The following is a 21,083-nucleotide window of genomic DNA, read 5'->3' as shown; positions in this document are numbered from 1 at the left end:
AGCTGAGCCTTACTTTCACTTGAACCTTAATAAAAGGTCTAACCAATTGTAATTTAATTGCTCTCATTATTATTAAGTTTCCTTAATAAGATAAAAGATGCAGAAAGATAAACTATGCAAGTGCTAGGGAAAAGAGACCCTTTTCTCACTATGGACAGCTATGAAAGCGTCTTGGAGATGGAGCTTGAAAGGACAGGTGGAAAACAAAGGAAGTTTGTTTGGAAGGAAGTTGTATAAAGTGGCACAGTCTAGGAGAAGACATGAGTTTTGGAGTTGGTGGACTTCATTTAACTCCTAACCTTTTCTTTTCCAACTCTGTAACCATGGACAATTCGGCTTTCTGACTCTCAGTTTCCTTAAATCTGTAACAGGTAGAATTACTTTGTAGTTTTAGGGATTAAAGTTGCTAGCTGTAATACCTGGCATACAGTAGTCACCCCTAAAATAAAAGCTTTCATTATTAAAGCCCCAGAGCCCAAAGATAAGGGCATGATGGGATGTAACCGACTGGCAAAGCAGAGGACATGTCTGTTAAGGCAGTGAGGACCCAATTTGCAGAGGGCCTGACTAGTTTGTTAGTAAGAACTTGGTGCTGACAGTACGGTTCTGTGGAGTTAAGACTTAAGGTTGCAAAGGGCTCAGTCTGAGGTGCAATTCAAGACAGTCTGTGAGAGAAACCTGAGATTTAAAATGATGGGAAGACGCAGTACCAAGAGCCAATGGCAGAGAGTAAATTCAAAGTGTCTGGCAGAACTGGAAGCATGGGAGTGTGGCAGAGATGGGGCATGGATTATGAACAGGATGGGAACAAGTGAGAGGACTTACAGGGAACTGCCAGGACCACCCCTGAATTATGTGCAGCTTAACTCTACGGGTCAGTGTAGAAGCAAGGCAGACGACATCTTAAGCTTTTCGACATATACAGGTGAGGATGGGGTGGAGCAAGACAGTTACAGTCAGATCTGTGATCCAACTTCTCAAGTCTGTGGCAAAGTAAAAGGTTCATGGGAGAAGAAAATGACTGAAAGTACAGAAGTTATCTCAAAAAGCTGGGTAGGAGGTAACATGAGGCTGATCCAAGGCCACAGCCATGGGTATGAAAATAGAAAGTATCATATGGCCACATTACCGGGAAGTTTCTAACAGGACACGGCAGTTTACAGGCTGTGGCAAATAAATACATCCAATTCTACTAAGGTTCTGAGCGGCACGACTAGGACCATAGTGATTTCCAACCTTTTGTGGTTGGTGTAATTCTTCTTAATGAGAAGAACTACTGATGAGAATAACTACAATGCACAGAGTTTGTAATACTTAAAACACTTCTAGGTGCCTGAATATCACTATAGGGCCACAGCCTCCTCTCCCTACCATTTGAACCTTAAATCATTTCACCTGTTCTCTGACTTAAGCTAAGAGGGGAAAGGAAAGCAATGAGCATCAAGAATTTCATAAAATGAGTCCAGTACTTACCTTTACAGCTAATATTTTCCCACTTGGGACATGATATGCTCTACGGGAAGAAAAAAATAGCAAAGTTACTTGAGATTATTAAACACTGTATAAAATGTCAATCCAAACATTTTTGCAGCAACTGGATACATACAAGTTACTTTCAAAGAATGCTAATCACGTTGGATTAGTAATTTACATTTCTATGGAGCTTAATGGGTTACAAAGTGATTCATTATACATTACCTTAAAATGACCCTCCCAGGTAATGCTGGTTATTAATATCCTCCTTTTATAGATGAGAACACTAAGGCAGAGTTTGTCCAACTTGTAAAGCAGTTTGCTCAACTTGTAAACTGAACAGTGTCAAAACTAAACAACAAACCGGAGTTTCTGGCTCCAGATCCTCTAGAACTGTCATTGTGTGTTGTGTGTGTTGTGTGTGTATGTGTTGGGGAAGTGGAGTTTCTACAGTTCCATTCTAAACACCATACAGTGGCATGCAAAATGGGAGGTTTGATTTGTGTTTCTTTCAATTACATATACAGATAAACTACATGATTATATTTCATCAAAATGATCACAAAACACATAGAAGTAGCTATGGCTTACAATATAATTTCATATTATATTGTAACTAATAAATCATAGTTATAAAGCTCAAACATGTCATTCATCTTTTCCTTAAACAGAGAGGCAGGCTCAAAGTAAAAGATACAGCAAAATAACTATAACTTAAACGAAGAAATATGAATAAGGGCTGGGGATGCAGTTCAGTGGTAGAGCTTTAGCCTAGCAGGTACAAGGTACTGGGTTCAAGCCTCAGCACTATAAAAAAGTAAAAAAAAGAGAAAAGAAACAAATATGAACACACTCATTTATGAAAAAGAGTAAAAGAATAAGGTTTGATGAAATATAAAATCCCAAGGTTTTCATCAAGAACAACTGTGTTTAAATGAAATGTGGCCTTTTATACATGCAAAGACTACGTATTCTGACTCCTATCTAGAAACAGCCTTGTATAAACCACATAACATAAACAGGCATTGTTACTGCAAGACCATATAAGTATAAAGAAGCAAATAAGTTCAGAACTACTAAAATTTGTTCTTTTGAGGACTTCACATATTAACTCAGATCAGAATGGACTTTCTTTTATCAAGGCAGGGTTAGGATGAGAAGGGGATGGGAGGATGGGAGGGACAGAAAAATCAGCACCCCAGGAATTCCTAGTCCTCACCTGCCTATGGACAAAATATATCTCTCAGAACTCAAAACAGCTCATTTCTTAAAACACAAATACTTATATATTCCACTATTATCTAAGTGAAAGCATCATTTTGCTGTTTTGGCAGAAAATATTTGGTTGTTCTGTCAAATGTTTTGACAGCTCCACTGAAGTATAATTTACATATGATAAATATTCACTTCTTTTAAGGGTACAATTCAATGATTTTTAGTAAATTTACAGAGTTGAGCAATTGCCAACAAATGTTTTGAGAGTGACTGACCTACAGAAATAGTAAGGGCCTATAGGCCAGACTAGGAAAACACCTGTATTTATGTTTGTACTTTTCCACGTACATGAGTGTTACAAGAATTTATTCGTTCTGTTTTTCCTACTTAACTGGACAGAGGTTAAGCCAATTATGGAAAGTAAACTTAGTTTTCATTGTATCAGTCAATTGTAAAGAAATGCAAATACAGCTCATTTAAGAGAAAAGCAAGAATATAAACACAAGGTGAAAATTGTTTACTAAGGAACTCTTTTACCTGTGAAAGTATCTAAAGATCTTTTCTAAATAACAACCTCCTTAACGTATATATATTTATCATTTATAAACTTTAATCAGTTAAATATATACTTTGAATAAAGTATACTTGTTTCAGAACAAATTATTACTTTACTATCTATGTTAATATCAGACTTTTACAATCCAAAGCTATATTTTAGGTCATGATATATCTAAACTCATGTAACAAATGGGAATATAAGAATTTATGCCTTATCTTTCTCAACGTCTGACAGAGGACTTGTTGAACTATACAATTTGAAATGTGATCTGAAGAACTTAGTAACTTTATTCCATGTTACTATAGGTAATATGTAAGATTTAATATTAATATATTATTTTTCCCTGTACATCGTAGATTCTCCCAATTTCAACTTTTTAAAATACTGGGCATTAGAATCACTAACCAAGGTCTGAAATATGAAAACAAATAGTTTAATGAACACAAAAGGATTTGAAAGTTGTAAAAAGAGCAATGTGTGTCACTTTGAATAAGTAACATCTGGACTTCTGAGACCAGCTGCAGATATAAGGAAATGATTAGCAGTCTAATACATATACTATACTGGACAGTTTGGCAACTTAATTAGCTTGTCAAGAAAACCGATCTCTTTTCCAAAAGAAAGGTCTCCTATTTCCAAGTGAATTAAAAGGGGAGACTTGATGATTTAATTATGACACACGCTAATTCATCCGTGGAAGTTTGGGCTCGATTTCGAGCAATAAAGATGCTGTGTGGCTTGGTTTACAGTGCAATGACAGTACCAGTTTAACATTTAATCATCGAGGAGAAGAGGATGACAAAGGCAGCGCCAGGCATGAGTCGGGTACGTCCCTTCACTTTGCAAACCACCTTCTACCTGGAGAAAAGGAATTTGTTTACTTTCAACGGATACTGGGACACTGCGCCTCAATTGGATACTGCATCTCAATGGTCTTGACCTTCCTCAACACATTAACTGGAAAGTGATTAATGAAGTTTGAATGCAGGCTCTGGTTACACCAAAAGACAACTATACACCTCCGCAATGTTTTAATTAACAGCTAACACTTCAAATTAGTTTGCTGTTGCCACAGTAATTACCTGTTCCAAAGAGTGCATGGAGGAAGCATTCTTATGAGATATTTTTAGTGCTTAGCCCTGAGTGATCTGCTTTTTTTGTGACCAGCACAGACCTTCTGGGGATAGTCTCAGCCTTTAAAACTGAACACACAATATGTACACTTTAGGATGGCAACAGCTAGTGGCCTAGTATGAATTTCTGAATATATAAAATAACAAGAAGAACAGCACAAGTGAACAAATGACTACCCACACTTTTTTCCCTCCTCCTGGGGATAGAGTCAAGAGCCCTGCAGCAAGCGCTCTATCACTAAGCTACATCTCCAGCCTTTCTACTTCCTCTTTTCCTTGGAGTCAATAGGTCCTAGATGACTGAACAAAGAAGGTGGTAACAACCTTTAATCCTGACACACAGCATCGAAGAGTGAACTGGTAGGAAGTAGAGAATTGTTGAGTTTGATCCCGTTCTTTTACAACCAAAAACTAGTTTAAATTTCTGGTCAGTGGCAAAGCCAAAATTGGAACTATGGCAAAATATGCTCATGTGAGTATTTAAAGGACTATGTGTCAATGTGTAAATTTTCTTAATTGTATTCTAGGGCAGAGAAGCACACAATTCAAAATGCACCAAAGCATGTATTATTTTAATCAAGGTAAGGTCAACCGTCAAATCTCTCCGGGCAAGGAAGCATCTTGCGGTTACTGCCAATCTATCCTGGGAGGCAGAACAGCAAAGGATGTGGGCTTCCCAGACACTGCCTGTTTCTGATACCAGCTCTGCCACCTCTCCACAGGTGTGTGTGACCCTGTCTCAGCTGTCCCAAGTCTGCAGTAGGAGAGGGACAGGCGTGTGAGGGTTCAGTGAGGAAAAACTGAGGCTAGGCTGGGGCACTCAGTAAAGTGTCCGTTCCATGTTATGAAGCCGGGAAGTTCAGAGTAGCTGAGCATTCTAAGAGTAAAACCTTAGTTTTTCAGACAGACTGAAAGAACACAAAATCTTTATTCTTAAGAGTCAGGCTAGGGCCGGGGATTTAGCTCAGTGGTTCTGTCACCTGCCTTGCAAGCACAAGGACCTGAGTTCAATCCCCGGTACCAAAAAAAAGAGTCAGGCTGTGTGTTCTATAAATGAACATTTAACAAACTGTTAACTATGGAGACAGAATTAAAACAGTCAAAATGCTATAATTATACTGGGATCCAAATTCTACATTTCCCCTGTCTATCTCTTGCCCACAACTGTTAGCTACTTACACTCCAGGTAGTTGTGGTAAGTGCCCCATGGATTCAGGGCTCGGCTCAGCAGAAACACCTTTGATGATCACTGTTGCTAACTGAGAAAGCCAATGCTTCATTCTCTATGGGTTAATAAATAGGAAAATATAATCTATCCTAAAACACTCACCTACCTGCCTTTAATATGCATCCTTATAGACACTGGAAAATAAAACTCTTGAGATCTTCCCTATTTTTCAGACCTTAGTTGCTATATTACAGCCCCTGCCACACTGGAGAAAATTATTCATGTGTCTGTGACCCATGGTGGACAGTGAGTACAGCCATGTCTTAACCATCTTTCTATTCTTTACGTTTAGCATAAGGGCCAGCCCATGGTAGGTGTTCTATACTTATGAAAAAAAAAAGTCTATCGCTTTAATATAGCATTTTACAAAGAAATTCCACAGACATTTAATTAATTGTATGCTCTTATAAGCAGATGTTATCATCACTGCCCCCTTCCATGGTTAGACTTCTAACTATGAAATCAAAGGTCGTTATAAGCATTTCAGGATCTGGCCCCTGCTTACTTTACTGATCTCTGCCTCTGCCAATCCTCCTCATCCTCAACAATCCCTCTGCACTAAACATGCTCCTGTCTCAAGGCCTTTGCACCTACTCTAGAGACCTGGACCATTCTCTCTCTGCTGTCTACTTGGCTTACTCCATTACCATACTCCCTTGGTACTTTCACATAAAACAGCCCATTCTCCCTTCCTTTATTCTTCAAAGAATTATGAGCATCCAGTAGAATTATCTGTCTCCTACCACCAGCAAAGAAACCCCACAAAAAGAGACTTTTAGAGCTTTTTTGTTGTTTTGTGCTATATCTCCAGTGTCTAAAACTTTGGCGGGCAAGATTTTTGCAAGTAGTTGTTGAATTAATGAATTTTCTTCATTGCTTTAGATCTATTTTATTTTTCTTAAGACAATTTTGTATAGTTTTTCTGGAAAAATTGCTCATTTTGTCTGTTTTCAAATTTATAGTCATAAGGTTATTCATTGTATCTTATTATTTTTAAAATTTTTATTTATTTATACTTCTTGGCAGTAACTGGGGATAGAACCCTGCACACTAAGCTATATTCCCAGCCCTTTTTCATTTTTTATTTTTGAGACAGGGTCTCACTGAATTGCTCTGTTGCCCAGACTGGGCAGAACTTGCGATCCTACTGCTTCAGCCTCCCAGAGTGCTGGAATTTCAGATGCGCACCACCATATCTGGCTTCTCTAATTACTTTTTAAATCTTTGCCGTATAAAATTATCTTCACCTTTTTATTTCTAATTTTGTTGTTTAAATCTTCTCTCTTATATTTGATCAGTTTTTTGCAAGGAACCAGCTTTTGGTTTTGTTGAACTATCTTGAATTTTTACTTCCTTAACTTTTCTTTAGTATTTCCTTCAAATTTGTTTGCTTTACTCCCTGTCCTCCCTTTTGTAACTGGAGTTATGTGCTAAGCCAATTACTATCTGGTTATTCATTTTTTTTTCCAGTATCAGGGATCAAACTCAGGGCCTTGAGCTTGCAAAGCAGGCATGGCACCACTGAGCTAAATCCTGGCCCTACCTGGTTATTCTTATACAATGAATATATATAAAATTATCTTCTTCGTATGGCTTTGATGCATTTCATAAATGTTCATATGTAGTGTTTTCATATGTAGTATTTCTTTTTTTGTTCAGTTGTAAATATCTTTTTTCCTTACGATGATATGGCTCATAATTTATGTATTTTAATTTCCAAATATATGGAGATGATTAACTTACTACTATTGATTTCTAAACTTAATTTGTGCTATTATCAGAAAAAGTGATTTATATGCTACAGAATGGATTGAGACTTGTACATACAAGTATATAATTTTTTAAAAATTAACATTCTTTACCTGAAAAAGGTATAGTCTCAATTTAACTGAGGCAAAATTCTACATCTGATCATTAGACCAGACTGCTAAGATGTTTACTCTTCCTAATTTTTGTCTGACTGATCAGTATGTTGACAGCTGAGACAGATTCTCCCACTCTATGGATTTAACACATTTCTGTGTAATTCTACCAATTTTTGTGTTATGTTTTTTAAGTTTATATTATTCGCTACATATAAGTTTAGGGCTTTTATGTATTCAGTCTCTTTTTCTTCTATTATCATGCAGTAGTCCAGTGGTGATGAACCCATAGCACGCGTGCCACAGCAGGCTGTTACCACTCTAAGCTCTAAAAGGTTTGCCATCACTGCAGAGTAGTCTTTTTAATCCCTACAATGCTTTTATACCTTAAAGTTTATTTTGTTTTAAAATTAACATATAAGCTTTCTTACAAGTTTTTTTTGTTTGTTTTGTTTTGCTTTGGCCTGGTATCTTTTCCCCATCCTTTTTCTTTCAACTTTACTTTGTAAGTTTTTGGAATTTCTCCTAAAAATAGTCTAAAATAGTATGCAGTTGTATTTTTTAATCAATCTAATTAATCTATTAACTGGAAGTATTAGTCTATTTATATTTATTATAATTACTGGTGTATTTGGATTTCTACCATCTCATTCATTAACTTTATACCTCTCCTTCACCCCCTCTACACTATTCTCCCTTTACTTTATCTACTGCTTTGAAGTTATATATTCTTTCATTGTCTTTTAGTTGTTACCCATACAATTTCTTTGCTTAAGTCATAACTGACTTAATGAAATATAAAGTTAATTGCTATCTCTACCCTGCTTCCAAACAATATAAAAATCTCATAATACTTTAATTCCAAGCAAACTTTCTCATCTTAGTATATTATTTTATCCAGTCTTTTTATCTAAATTTATTTTGATGTCCTGAAATTATCACTACTATTGTTGTTTTATATATTCAGGTTTACCTAAGTTGTCACCATTCCTTTTATTTTATTCCTTTTCTAGATTCAATTGGAATTCATTATTTTCTTCCTAAAATAGTTCTTGCAGTAATTGATTCCCCTCCCACATCTACCTTTTCTACATTCACACAACTCTTTCTCCCCTACCTCATACTTTCCTCTTGAATAATATTTAACTGAAATGATAATTTTCTCAGCCCTATAGAGATACCACCTTTAAGCATTTATTGTTGTTGAATGTTCGTTGTCTGCCCATACAAAATCACTGAGGGCTTTTCTACAGGGTAGAGATACTGTATAGCCCAGTCCTTGATATTAAAATCATTATCAGGGTTGCAAATTACCGCATTGCTATGAGCAAGGAGGAAAAACTACAGAGAGCGAGGAACACCTAGAAAGCTGTTACAGTAGTCTAGGGCAAGTGGGGGTGCCAACACGTACCTGGGGGATATTTAGGATGAGGGTCAGGGAATCAGAGGTAAAAGATTTGACTAGAGGGGATTTATGAAACATGAAAGCTTAATCTACGATTTCAAGCTTTGATGATGGCAGAACTGGAGCCACCTTTATTAATGTCAACAGAAATTTACTTTGCCAGCCTTGGATGATATCCCCTATACTTTTAAGCTCCATGAGGGCAGAGATGACAGCTACTTCATTTGACAATGTGTACATGATACCTACTACCATACTGGACTCACAGCACTCACTCAAATAAATATTACTTCTAAGTTAATAAATAAATGGGGTAGTCAGGAATCAAGAGAAAGGAAAAAGGGGGGGAGCTAACAATTCCTAAGGGTTTATCAACTCATTCTATGATCTATGTATTGTAAGTCATATTTTACAGATGACAACAGAAACAGACTCAAGGGTATTAAGAAACTCCCTCAGGATAAAAAGATTCATGTGTCACAGATGCAGAATTCAAATCTGGGTCTACCTCAACTCAACCTCTGTGCTCCTGCACTAGAGAGAGAGTACATAGTGACTGATTACAGATGAGTTTACTTCAGAATACTGAGAATGCTAAAGGCGGGATTTAAGAAAGGATGCACGGAAATCAGACCAACCAGACTCTACTCTGTCACTGCATTTATCCGTTGACATCAACTACTTTATGGCCTTATGACGTTTCACATACTCCTGTTATGAATTATTATTTTCTACAATACTGTTATTTCGATTCACAGGTACATACTTAACTATATTATAGACTCTACTATACATTATTATTATGAAGTCTATGTTTTCTACCATGCTAAGTTTCAAGGTCAGGGTCAGGGTTCATTTTGTTCATTGCTAATAACCTCAACCTCTAATACAGAGTATGATACATTTTCTTCTTAGATTAGACACTTGATTTATACAATTCATGAACACTTAGCTTGGCATAGTGGCTCATGCCTGTAATTATAGCACTTGAGAGGCTGAGACAGAAAGATCACAAATTTGAGGTCAGCTTGGTCTACAAAAAGAGTTCAAGGCCAGCCTGGACTATATAGTGAGACCTTATCTCAAAAAAAAAATAAATAAATAATCTTAATGCATGTCTCTGATTGCCAAGTGGTTTGTTGGGCAGTATGGACACAACACGGAACAAATCAGAGTTTACTCAAAAAATAGAGTTTACTCCCCTCCCCACTATTTTTCTTTTTCTTTTTGGTACCAGGAATTGAAATTAGGACGTTGTGCTTGCCAGGCAGGTGTGGCGCCACTGAACTAAATCTCCGCAGTCCCCCGCCCCCTTTACTATTTTTAAACAAGACTGCAGATTGAATCCAGGCCCTTTGCACTGACTGAGATACATCCCCAGTATTTTTTTTAATTTTTAGACAGGGTCTCACTACGTTGTTAATTTGCCCAGGCTAGGCTCAAACTTGCAACCTCAGTCTCCCAGAGAACTGGGATTACAAGTGTGTGCTACCATGCCTGGCTTGGAGCTTACTTTCCAGTAGAGGAAGACTGATGATCATAAATAAATATATAATATGTCAGGCAGGGATAAGTGCACTGAAAACTAAAATATAGAGAGAAACCAAGATTAGGGACATGCTATTTGACATTGGGATGGGTAGGAGGTCAGGGTGGCAAGGCCTCTCTCTGCAGGTTATGTGCGGATAGTGTGGGGAAGAGGATATCTGGGGAAGAGGATTCCAGGCAGAGGATGGCAGGTTCAAAGGCCCAAGGTGGAAATGTGTGCAGAGGTGAAACAAGCAAGAGAGCTCAGCGGGGGAGGTGAGTCAGAGACAGTGGGAAGACAGACTTGTGCAGTACCACTTAGGCCAGAAAGAGGACCCCGGCTTTTATGCAAAATGATCTAAGTGGAAGAAGAAAGTTAGTAGTTTTGGAAGATGACTTTGGCTGCTGGGTGGAGAGGTCATGTTGTAGGAAAATGAGGATAAAAACTGGGAGAGTAGTTGGGAAACTGTTGTGATAATCCCAGTGAGAAGTGACAGTGGCTTGGAATAGGGCGACAGAAAAAAAGATTAGTAAGTTGTCTTTAAATATCTAAGTTCATAAATCGGAAGATGAGAAGCAAAGACTAAAGGAGATGAGAAGGCAAAGACAGTAGGCTAGCAACAGACCCCCAAAAGCTATGAATACAGATATTATACTTCCCTTACTGCCACATAAAGCACCTTATACAAAATGAGTATTCCAAAAAACATGTGGCTGATTTTAAAAGCTGTGCTTCGGGACTAATGTAAGTGATTCTATTACTTGCTCTTCGAAATTTAAAGGACAGGTATAGTACAATACATATAAGGTTAGAGGTGTGGTTGCCTTCACTAAATTCTAATGAGAATTTATTTAAAAGATACATCACTACAAAGAATAAGTAATTCCTATGAGAATCTTTACAAGTAAGAAAAAGAAAAATTTAAAAACAAAATATTAAAAAGTCCTACATCCACACAGGACATAAGGGAGAAACAACCTGTGTTCACATTCCAACATCTGGACCCTATTCAAATTTGTGTCATGCATAAGAGCAACTGCATCTGTATTTTACAATGTTTACTGAAATTATTTATGCTTAGAATTTGAAATTCTAAGAGAATCAAAAAATATGAACCATCCCAGCTGACTCCTGTTCACAAAATAAATAACCTAGAGCTGATCATATATTTTCTGATAAAGCTTGTACAATCTTATACAGTTAAAGTAGGCATCTAATTTCTATAGCACTATTCTGCATATTAATTTCTGAACATATTCCAATCAAATTATTTTAAATAATGAGCAGAAAGAATCTATAACAGGGAGCATCTGGGCTTGTCTAGTGATTGTGAGAGAGGATGTAATTTAAGAATGGGAAGGTGACCTATGATCTGACTGTAAATATTTCAGATTTCAGTGTGACAACACAGTATGTTTTAAATGTCAATTTATTAGCAAAACAGTCATCAAAATGAGTAGGAAAACATCGCTTCTCTCTCTCTCTTTTTCCTTTTGGAGAAAAGACCTCAAGAGTAATTGGATATAAAGACTTTGAATCACAATGGCAGAACAGGGACACTAGAATGACAGTATTTCCACAGCTCTGTGAAGGATAAGGGCATTTCTTTCATAAGACGCACATGAACTAAACGCCCTAATGTCAAGTCCTGCATCTCACATAACATACTTCAAAGAAGGTTAGTGAGAAGAGGGACAATTACTCTGTGATATTATTTATACAGTGCTATAAATAAATTAATTATAAAATAATTACTGCATATAAAATAACTGTTGGAAAGCTCTCCGTATGGGAATGGGAACCCTAAGAAATTATCCAGTCACTCAAATAGTGAAAGCAGTAGTTAGGATTTGTCTTAAGAAACAGTCAGCATTACAAAAGGATGGTTTTATTCTAACAAGCAGAAAAGACGGTGATGTTTATTGTGCTCCCTGTGTCCTCTACAGGGAGATAGGAGACAAGAAAGCAAGGTCTATGTAAAAATAAGTAAAAGTTACAAAACATTTGTTGTTTGTAGCTTGCTGCATAGATAGCAATGGCTCTCCTAAATAATAAAATCAGTTCTTTGTTTTTCAGCCAATGATTTCACAGCCTGTGGACTGTCTTCGACTCCCTCTTTTTAAGTTCTCTGAACACCCTAGAGGTCTCCAGGATGTCCACCAGAGCCAGGACAGAGGCAAAGTCTAGATAAAAGGGAAAGCTCTTTGAGATCTGATTCATTATAAGAAAACGTTTGACTGGGAGGAGACAAAAACCATTGTCAAGAATAAGATTTCTGGTTAGTTATCCACTTTAATTACCTATGCAACTCTTAATTCTCATTAGCAGATTCAATTATTCAATGTATTTCCTTACAAAAATAAGCCACTCATTAAAATGGATGAGGATCATCAGCTCCCGTACTTACAGATGCTATTTCATTCTTTATATGACATTTTATTTAGTTACCAAAAATTGAAGCTGTGCTTCATGTAAATTTAGAAAAAAAGGGAAGATTTTCTCTAACTTACAAGTTTTCCCACTTCAAAGACTTTGGAGCACTGCCACAAAAGGAAACAAAAACAAAAACAAAGGAGAGGGCTATATACACCAGGTGAGGAGATACCTACATGAGACTTAAGAGTTTCCTTTTTGTTGTTGTTTTTTTGGTACTGGGGATGGAACTCGGGACCTTGGACTTGCAAGGCAGGCACTGGAACCACTGACCTAAATCCCCAGCCCCAAGAGTTTCCTCCTTAACACAGGAAATCTGAGATTTGACTACATTTCATTATTCCAAAAGATTATAAGGCTGCATGATTTTGAAGCCACAAGTAACACACTCCTTTGACAAATAAAGGTAAAGTGCATAAATGGAGATGAATATACATATATGCAAAACAAAAATCTTTTGCTATTTTAATTTAATTTTATTTTTTATTTTTGTATTTTTTTGGTACCGGAGATCGAACTCAGGTCCTTGAGCTTGATAGGCAGGCGGCAAAACCACTGAGCTAAATCCCTAGGCCTGCTATCTTAATTTTAAAATCTTCTGGATGTGTTTTTTTTTTTTTTTTGGTACCAGGGATCAAACTCGGGTCCTTGTGCTTGTGCAGCCGGTGGTGAAACCACTGAGCTAAATCCCCAGGCCCTGAATGTCTGCTTTTAAGGCAATGTCTTCAGTAGCCAAATGTAAACTAGTTAATGAAAAACTGGTTTTATTCCATATTCCTTTCAGGGATTTCTTCATTTGGTAGGTTTCTTTGGAGGTAGATTTTAGTAACATGTTAAGACTAACAGGCTCTGGAATTTTAAGGAGTGCTGTCACATACTGAATAGCCATAGCCATCCACAGAAAAAAATTAGAATAGTTTCAGGGAAATCAACACTGACAGTTGTTGCCTTCCATAATAGATAAACACATTAGCCAGGCTCTAGCTGTTAAAATAGAAAATCCAAAGTAAACAGCAGTTGTAAAAACAAGCTTTTATGTAAACAGTACTAGTTCAAACAGTGGTCTATGCCAACCTTCCTTCTGCCTAAAAACCCATTACAGATGCTTGACTACTGATTGCAAAATAATCTGTGGTTAAGCAACAGAGCTCTCCAGATTGTTTATGTATCAAATCAAACATGTTATTAGGGTGCAGATATTAATTTCACAGCACTGATTGTACTCGGGGCTCATAAATCAACCTAATATATGATATGGAAAACTTGGCTGGGTTAAAAAAATTTTCAGTCAGATAAAAGTGAGTACAGCCCCACACTTTATCATCTCTTCTCCCCATTTACTCAGATTATAGGCCCCTTTTACCTCTAATACCTGCCCCAAAGTTAACATGGTCATCCCTGCCTCCACATTTCTCCCTTAAGTTGATGCATCCTGGTTCAGGCCTGTAACACTCCCACATTAGCTAGAGTAATGTCTTTTAATATATGGCCCGAATACCTCTGAGATAAAGGAAGCCAACAGTGATAGTGATCTCTTGATCAAAGGCTCTAAAAGAAATGTAATAGGCAAAACAGGCAAGAGATATAAAGCCTAGCAATGAAAAAGAAAGAAATGGAGTAGTTAGGTAATATATGTGAGGAAAACAGGAATACCCTAGGGATTAACTAGCTAGGAAACTCTCTCTTGAAACGGCTTGATTACAAGGCAATCTCTGCTCACAGTTTCTTGGAAAGTTAACAATAAGTCACATTCTAAAATCAGACCCAAACAATGGCTACTTCAGAAAACCATCTTCTATTAGTCCTTGATATTCCACTGTACTTAGCTTATAAAGTATTTTTGTACAGGGAAGCTATTTGCCTTACACAAAAATTTCCGAAGTAGATGTTATCCCTGCTTGATAGGCAAGGAATCTGAGGGTTGGTGAGGCTAATGATTGCTCATGATTCCTGTCTTGTAAGCCGTAGATTTGGGTTTGCTGAAGCCAAATCCAGTGCACATCCCAACAAGCCTCATGTGAACACGGACAAGCTGCTTCTAGATCCTCTATTGAAAGGCTCTCTGGATGTGGCCAGTGTTGAGTTTTAAAAAGCAATAGGGAAAATCGATTGAATGACTCACTTTTCAGAGTTGCATTAAGTTTTTCAGGCCACTGGGGTACAATTTACTAAATTACCTCTTCTAGAACACTAAATAGTACCCTAGTGGGTCAAAGAGTAAATGCACCTCTGAAAAGTGAGCCATTTATTCCCTTCTTCCCTGTAGTACCAGATGTAATATGTCCCCTATGACAGAAATATTAACCCATTTCCATTAAAAACTCAAGAAACTGTTCCACAGTAGATAAAATGACTATGGTGAAGCTTCGAGGGATGAGGAGAGATGACAAAAATCTCTCTTCTATAATCCTGCCCACAACACCATCAAAAAGTCAACATGGACTTAGGTGAAAAGACTTGTTTTTCATTCCCTGGAGATTAATTTTAATCTTAAAACCTCAAAACAGAACAAAAAATATTCAAAGCTGATGGTGTCCAGGGAGGAAAGAGACAGGATATCATGGTAACCACTTTCACCCTGCATTGTGTAATGAAAGCTAAGCTCAAACGTTCATCTTACTTATACAACAAGGTGCATATCACAAACAGCTGAGCTTTCACAAATACTACAGGCTACCCCTTCCTGAAAATAAAAATTTCTTGGCTAACAAGCATATTATTCCTTCTAATCTCCAAAAGCCTCTGAATACATTTTTGAGCTGTATTAGGAACAGCCAGTGAGTGATTTAACATGTGTGTGATACTTTAACAAAGCCAAACTTTTAAGTTTTCAGCACTGTTAGTCCCTTACTCTTCTGGAAGACGGCTATGCAATGAAAATAAGACAACTTTAATTTAAGAATCATCCAGCTTCTAATTAAACTGCCATAGGCAGCTGGTTGGATAAGTTTTAATCAGTTTCAATCACCTATTGATTGGTATAGTGAAGCCTAAAAAATTAAAAGTAAAAGATGATTGGGGAATTGTCCCATCTCAGAACAACAGTAGAGGCCTCTGTAAATAACTCCTCTTTTAACCATCAGCTAAATGAACACTTCAATACTGCAGTACAAAGTCTTCTGCAAAATTACTTTAACTAACAAGCAGAAATTTATCAGCTTCAGCCAAAATCAATGCTGAAATCAATTTGAACACTGGTTGTGTCTAAAGGGGCTCATTGGCAATTTAGGGAAATTACACCATGTAAATGCCTGTGCTTTAATTGAACAGTTTCATCAACTAGGCTGTGATTGCTGTCCATTCATTTATTTACTTTCGCTGCAGCTACCATTCTGCAAAGGAATGGCTTTTGTCAAGCCGGAGAGAGGCACTTTATCTTCATTTTGTGCACTTTTGTGCATAACAGACCTCATGGAATGGGCATATCATGAGGAGGGTCAAAATAAACCAGGAGAGACTTTTTCCTTTAACATAAAAACTGAACAACACAAACTACCCTCATACCTTGCACCACCTGGGGACCTTCATCTTTAAGACAATGACAGGAAGGAATGGCACTGCACCTCTGTGCAAAGCAGCAAAGTTGGAAAGTGTCCTTTTTGAGAATATCATGTGCTTTTGGAGGTGTCTTTGGTGACTTCCAATAATATATAAGCTGCGTTAGGATGCTCTTCAAAAATGAGGCAACATTTTGCTTTACAGAGTCCTCTGATATCAGTCAAGAGAAGATGCTATTGTCCAACCCATCTAGGATAGTAAAGTGCATAGATGGCAAATATGTTTTTAAAGTAAGATAAATGGGAGGAGGAAGTGGGAGGTCAGCAAGCCCAAAAGATCAACAAGAGTCCAGAGATGATTTAAGCACACATATTTTACACTCACAATATCAAGGTGATGAAGCTCGGTGTGGTGGTGCACACCTGAAATCCCAATACTTGGGAGGCTGAGGCAGGATTGCTAGAGTTCAAGGCCAGCCTAGGCTACATTGTGAGTTCAAGGCCAGCCTGAACTACATAGCAAGACCCTGTCTCAAAAAAACAAACAAACAAACAAACAAAAAACAAAAAACACAGAAAACACCAAAAAAAAAAAAAATCAGGGTGATGAAAAACACCAAAGGCAGATTTCCAGAGAATCATATGCTAAAGTGACTGAAGTTCAGAGATCAGTATTAACATTTTTGACCCTGGATTTATCCTTTCCTGCAAAGATTCTAAGTTCCAGGCAAAGAGAAGGCAGACAGCTGTTTGTTCTTTTTTTTTTTTTTTTTTTGGTACTGGGGATTGAACTCAGGATCTTGCACTTTGGAGAGGCAGGTGTGGCACCACTGAGCTAAATTCCCGGCCCACAGCTATTTGTTCTTTTTTTTTTTGGTACCAGGGCTCGAACTCGGGTCCTTGTGCTTGCAGGGCAGGCAGCAGAACCACTGAGTTAAATCCCCAGCCCTCAACAGCTATTTGTTCTTAAGGGTCCTCTGCAAAGTACATGTGCCTGATACAAAAAATAAAAATACAAAGTACAGCTGTAGTCTTTTTGCTAGAAAATGCTGACAGAAATTCTAAGGCTGGCACATACTACGCTTACTTCAAGCTCTGCGTTGAATTAAAATGCAATTAAAATGCACTGGGAAGGGACAAAGAAATAAGACAGCCTGAGTTTCACTGGTTGTCTGATCCCTGACTTGCTCTGAATTCTCAGCAAAATCCACTGTTATCTGCGTTTCCATTTCTCCTTCAGTCAAATGAGGATGATGATCTCTAGTGTGCTCTGCGGATTCCTATGCCACCGGGGGACAACACAGGGCACATGATCGTGGCCCTCTTTGGAAATGAGAATGTGGCCATTGTGACTAGCACCTTTTGGTCTTGGGTGTATCAGGGCATGCTCATTTGTCTGTTCTGTCAGTTACCCCAGCTACCGTGTTCTGTGAACATTTACTAAGAATTAGCTTCAAAACAGTTTAAAATGAAAAGAAATGGTGTACACAAGTTTAATTCAGGGTATGTGTTTGCGGTAAAAATTCATTCTGTAATTTTATCTTATAAATAGTTTTTTTAACACTGTAGTTTCATTGTCTATACTTTTTATTGCTGAGATAATATAAAAAATATTTTATTCATTGTTTTTAGATAACTCTTCTGAAAATTTAATTATAGTTCAATCAGACCTTTATGTTTATTGACTAAGTATGCCATTACATTTTGCTGCTAGTTAGTAGTTGTAATAGAATCAGTATGTTTAAGAACTTTACATGGTACATATTTTCCAAATACACTAAGCTTGTTAAAATGCTATGTTGATTGTGCCTGAAAGCAAGTTCTAATTTTGTCTGAACATTTTTTCAATTCATTATTTGAATTCACAAAATAAAAACCATGCGCTCACTTTTAGCAATAACATTGTACACTCTTTTTCTTTTTGTAATTCTGACAAGGAAAACTATAGAAATTTTATGGTCAAGCGGACAACATAATTCAAAGTCACATTTAAAAAGCAAATTAATGTTTAAAAAAATGCGGCCTGGGGATTTACCTCAGTGGTTCCGCCGCCTGCCTTGCAAGTGCAAGGTCCCGAGTTCAATCCCCAGTACAAAAAAAAAAAAAAAAAAAAAATGAGGGGAGATGGGAGGGAAGGGGAAAAGAGAAGTGAAAGTTTAAATAATGCAATATGTATATGTACCAATTCTCCAAAATAAATGTAATCATTATATATTGCAAACATATACTAATAAAAAAAAAACCAAAAAAAAAAGTTTTTGGAAAAACTTTAGGCCTAATACCTACAACCTAAACCCCTATTGCTACTTCTCCCACTAATTCTGTAACCTGTTCCTCCAATTCAATGTTAGTGTACAAATCAGAACCTAAACATATTTCACTCCAGTAAGGTAGCAATTTAACAGAAACACGGTCTCTTACATCAAAATAACCAACAACAGAGCAAAGAAAAAAAGAACTTTGCAAAAAGTTATGCACAGTAAATGCCTTTTGGACTTTCCACTGAATTATTTTCCAAAAAAGCAATTTAAGTAAATTCCCCAGATGCTATGGTATACAAATATTTGCTTGTGCGAAATGCCAACCATGAGACTACCATTTTCAAACACATCAAATACTACAAAAATAGCTTAAAAAATTTACTGTGCCTTAGAAATCAAGACATGCAACACCTTTATTAGCACAACCATACAATTAATCTAGGGATTCAATTATTACATTCTAAGTTTTTGGTAAGCAAGGAGACCCAAAGGATAGACCAGACAGGGAGCTACACTGCAATAACTCTGTCAGCCAAGGAATAGTTGTGATAACATCTACTAACATGCCTCTAAAATTAACATCTGGATGTGGCTCATCACTGATTTTTTTCAGAATTACACAGGAATTTACGCCTGAAAATAATTTGGGTTAAACATTATAAAATTCAGAAAGTGAATGGCAAGGAAAACCCTGCCTTAAGTGTGAGAGGACCTGAGTTCTATTCTTGACTTGATCTTGGGTGTGCTACGTAAGCTTTTTCTTTCTTACTTGTGAAACGGAGGTAATAATGCCTTTTTAGCAAGGACTAAAAGACTCAGTATGACTGGGCCCTGCCCATCACTCCACTCTCCCCCAAACACTCTCCTTCAGCTACACTGGCCTGGACACAGCACCCCTGTGCCCTTGTGGGGCTTCTGCCAGAGTAGGTCCCTCGGCCTGGAAGGTTCTTCTCCCAGATTATCCCAGCACTGACTTTTTCCTGTCCTTCAGGTCTCAGCTGAGACACCACCTCAATAGGCCTTCTCCAAGCACCTCTTCTACATCTTCACAGCAATTGCAAGGTCTGCTGATATCTTACTTCAGGAACGATGTCCTTGATCGTCACCTGCTTGCTGAACTCCAGGAGCATGGGGACTGTGACTATTTTGCTCACCACTGGTCCACACATGTTTAGAACTGTCCTTGGCATATATTGACACTCAGTAAATATCTGTTCAATAAAATCAATGAATATACAATAAGATAAAATTTAAAAGAACAAAATAAAGCAACACTTGATGTCAGATTTTTATGGTTGCTGAGTGCTAAATTTAATTTTGGGACTTTCGACTGGGAAGAAGGCTGTATGTAAGGTCATCTCATGCCCAGACCTAGGGAAAAGTCTTCACAGCAGTTCAGAACAATAGCCAGGTCACTCTGCTCATGGTATGGGACCTCATCAGAGCTCCCAGAGTCACCCTGCACTGGGTAGCACTTGTGTCATCCTTGGACTGTGAAGGGTGCCTATGCAGGGTAGTCCCCAAAACACTAAGTGCCTCATGTAGGTAAGCCACTGTGCCAGGCCCTGTCAGGACTGCCACCAAAAGGACCCAGACATGATGACGCTGTTCTAGGAAGGACTCTCCAGTGGGAGAGCAGTAGTAAGAAGACAATAGTCACACTAACCACAGGCAGGCTTTTAGAGATGTTCAAGATAGCTGCTGGAGTCCAGCCTTCGGGGTAACACAAAGCTACAGGAATGTCCTTCAGACTTTAAGAAAGCTGTTACGGAACTCTAACTTTTTCTTCATCAGGTATAATAACTTAGCTGATTCCTTCAACTTCACTTCTCAACTCAAATATCAATTCCTTCAAGAGGCTCTTCCTAACTCTTCCTGAGGAAGAAGATAGGTCATCACTCCATCCTCCACCCAGGGCTGGTGCCCCACACTTAGGGACGTGTGACCCTGACTGTGAGGTTCTGTGCTTACCCATGGCCAGAAAGTCTGCATCTCACTGGACACAGAGCCTCTGACACCCACATACCCAGAGCTTGGCTATTCAACAAATGGATGAAGGCAGATTGCAGCGGCACAATTCCCAGGCCCTCGTTACCTGTCTATGCTCCTCTGGGCACTCTCTGAACTGTCCACCTCCCTTTGTTAACTCAGCACCCAGAATCAGACCCATGAACCCAAAGTGGCACAATGCAGGATGAAATCCAACCCTGGTGTCATGCACACCTCATGAAGCCAGAGAATAGACTTCAAGTGCAAACTAGATCCCTTCTACTCCATAATAACAGATGTGTGCCAAGGTAATGTTTACCTGTTCATACCTACTTTTGCTGGGACTCTAAACTTCTTGGTAAAGAAAATATTTTATTAAAATATTAGAAAGAAGTCTTGCCATTTCAAAATTATTTTCCCTGATAGGAGATGGTGCTGAAACACTTAGATTCAGCAAATTCTTACTTGAAATATTACCATAATGTATTGATTTTTACCAG

At 37.8% G+C, this 21,083-nt stretch overlaps 1 protein-coding gene across 10 annotated transcripts in view; it reads right to left on the bottom strand.

The window, feature by feature from the left end:
• The window catches only part of Map2k5 (mitogen-activated protein kinase kinase 5), a 258,240-nt gene that overhangs the window by 168,676 nt on the left and 68,481 nt on the right, over positions 1–21,083 (bottom strand). For all 10 annotated transcript variants that reach the window (XM_004855593.4, XM_021237014.2, XM_004855594.4 and 7 more), the window contains one exon: positions 1,474–1,513. In XM_004855593.4, the coding sequence (XP_004855650.1) occupies positions 1,474–1,513 (40 nt within the window). The remainder of the gene's footprint in view (positions 1–1,473; positions 1,514–21,083) is intronic.

Source organism: Heterocephalus glaber, unplaced genomic scaffold, assembly GCF_053883595.1.
Source record: "Heterocephalus glaber isolate CG9 unplaced genomic scaffold, H.glaber_assembly_v1.0 deba00001689, whole genome shotgun sequence".
Taxonomy (NCBI): Eukaryota; Metazoa; Chordata; class Mammalia; order Rodentia; family Bathyergidae; genus Heterocephalus; species Heterocephalus glaber.
This window is presented reverse-complemented; position numbering and strand designations above follow the sequence as displayed.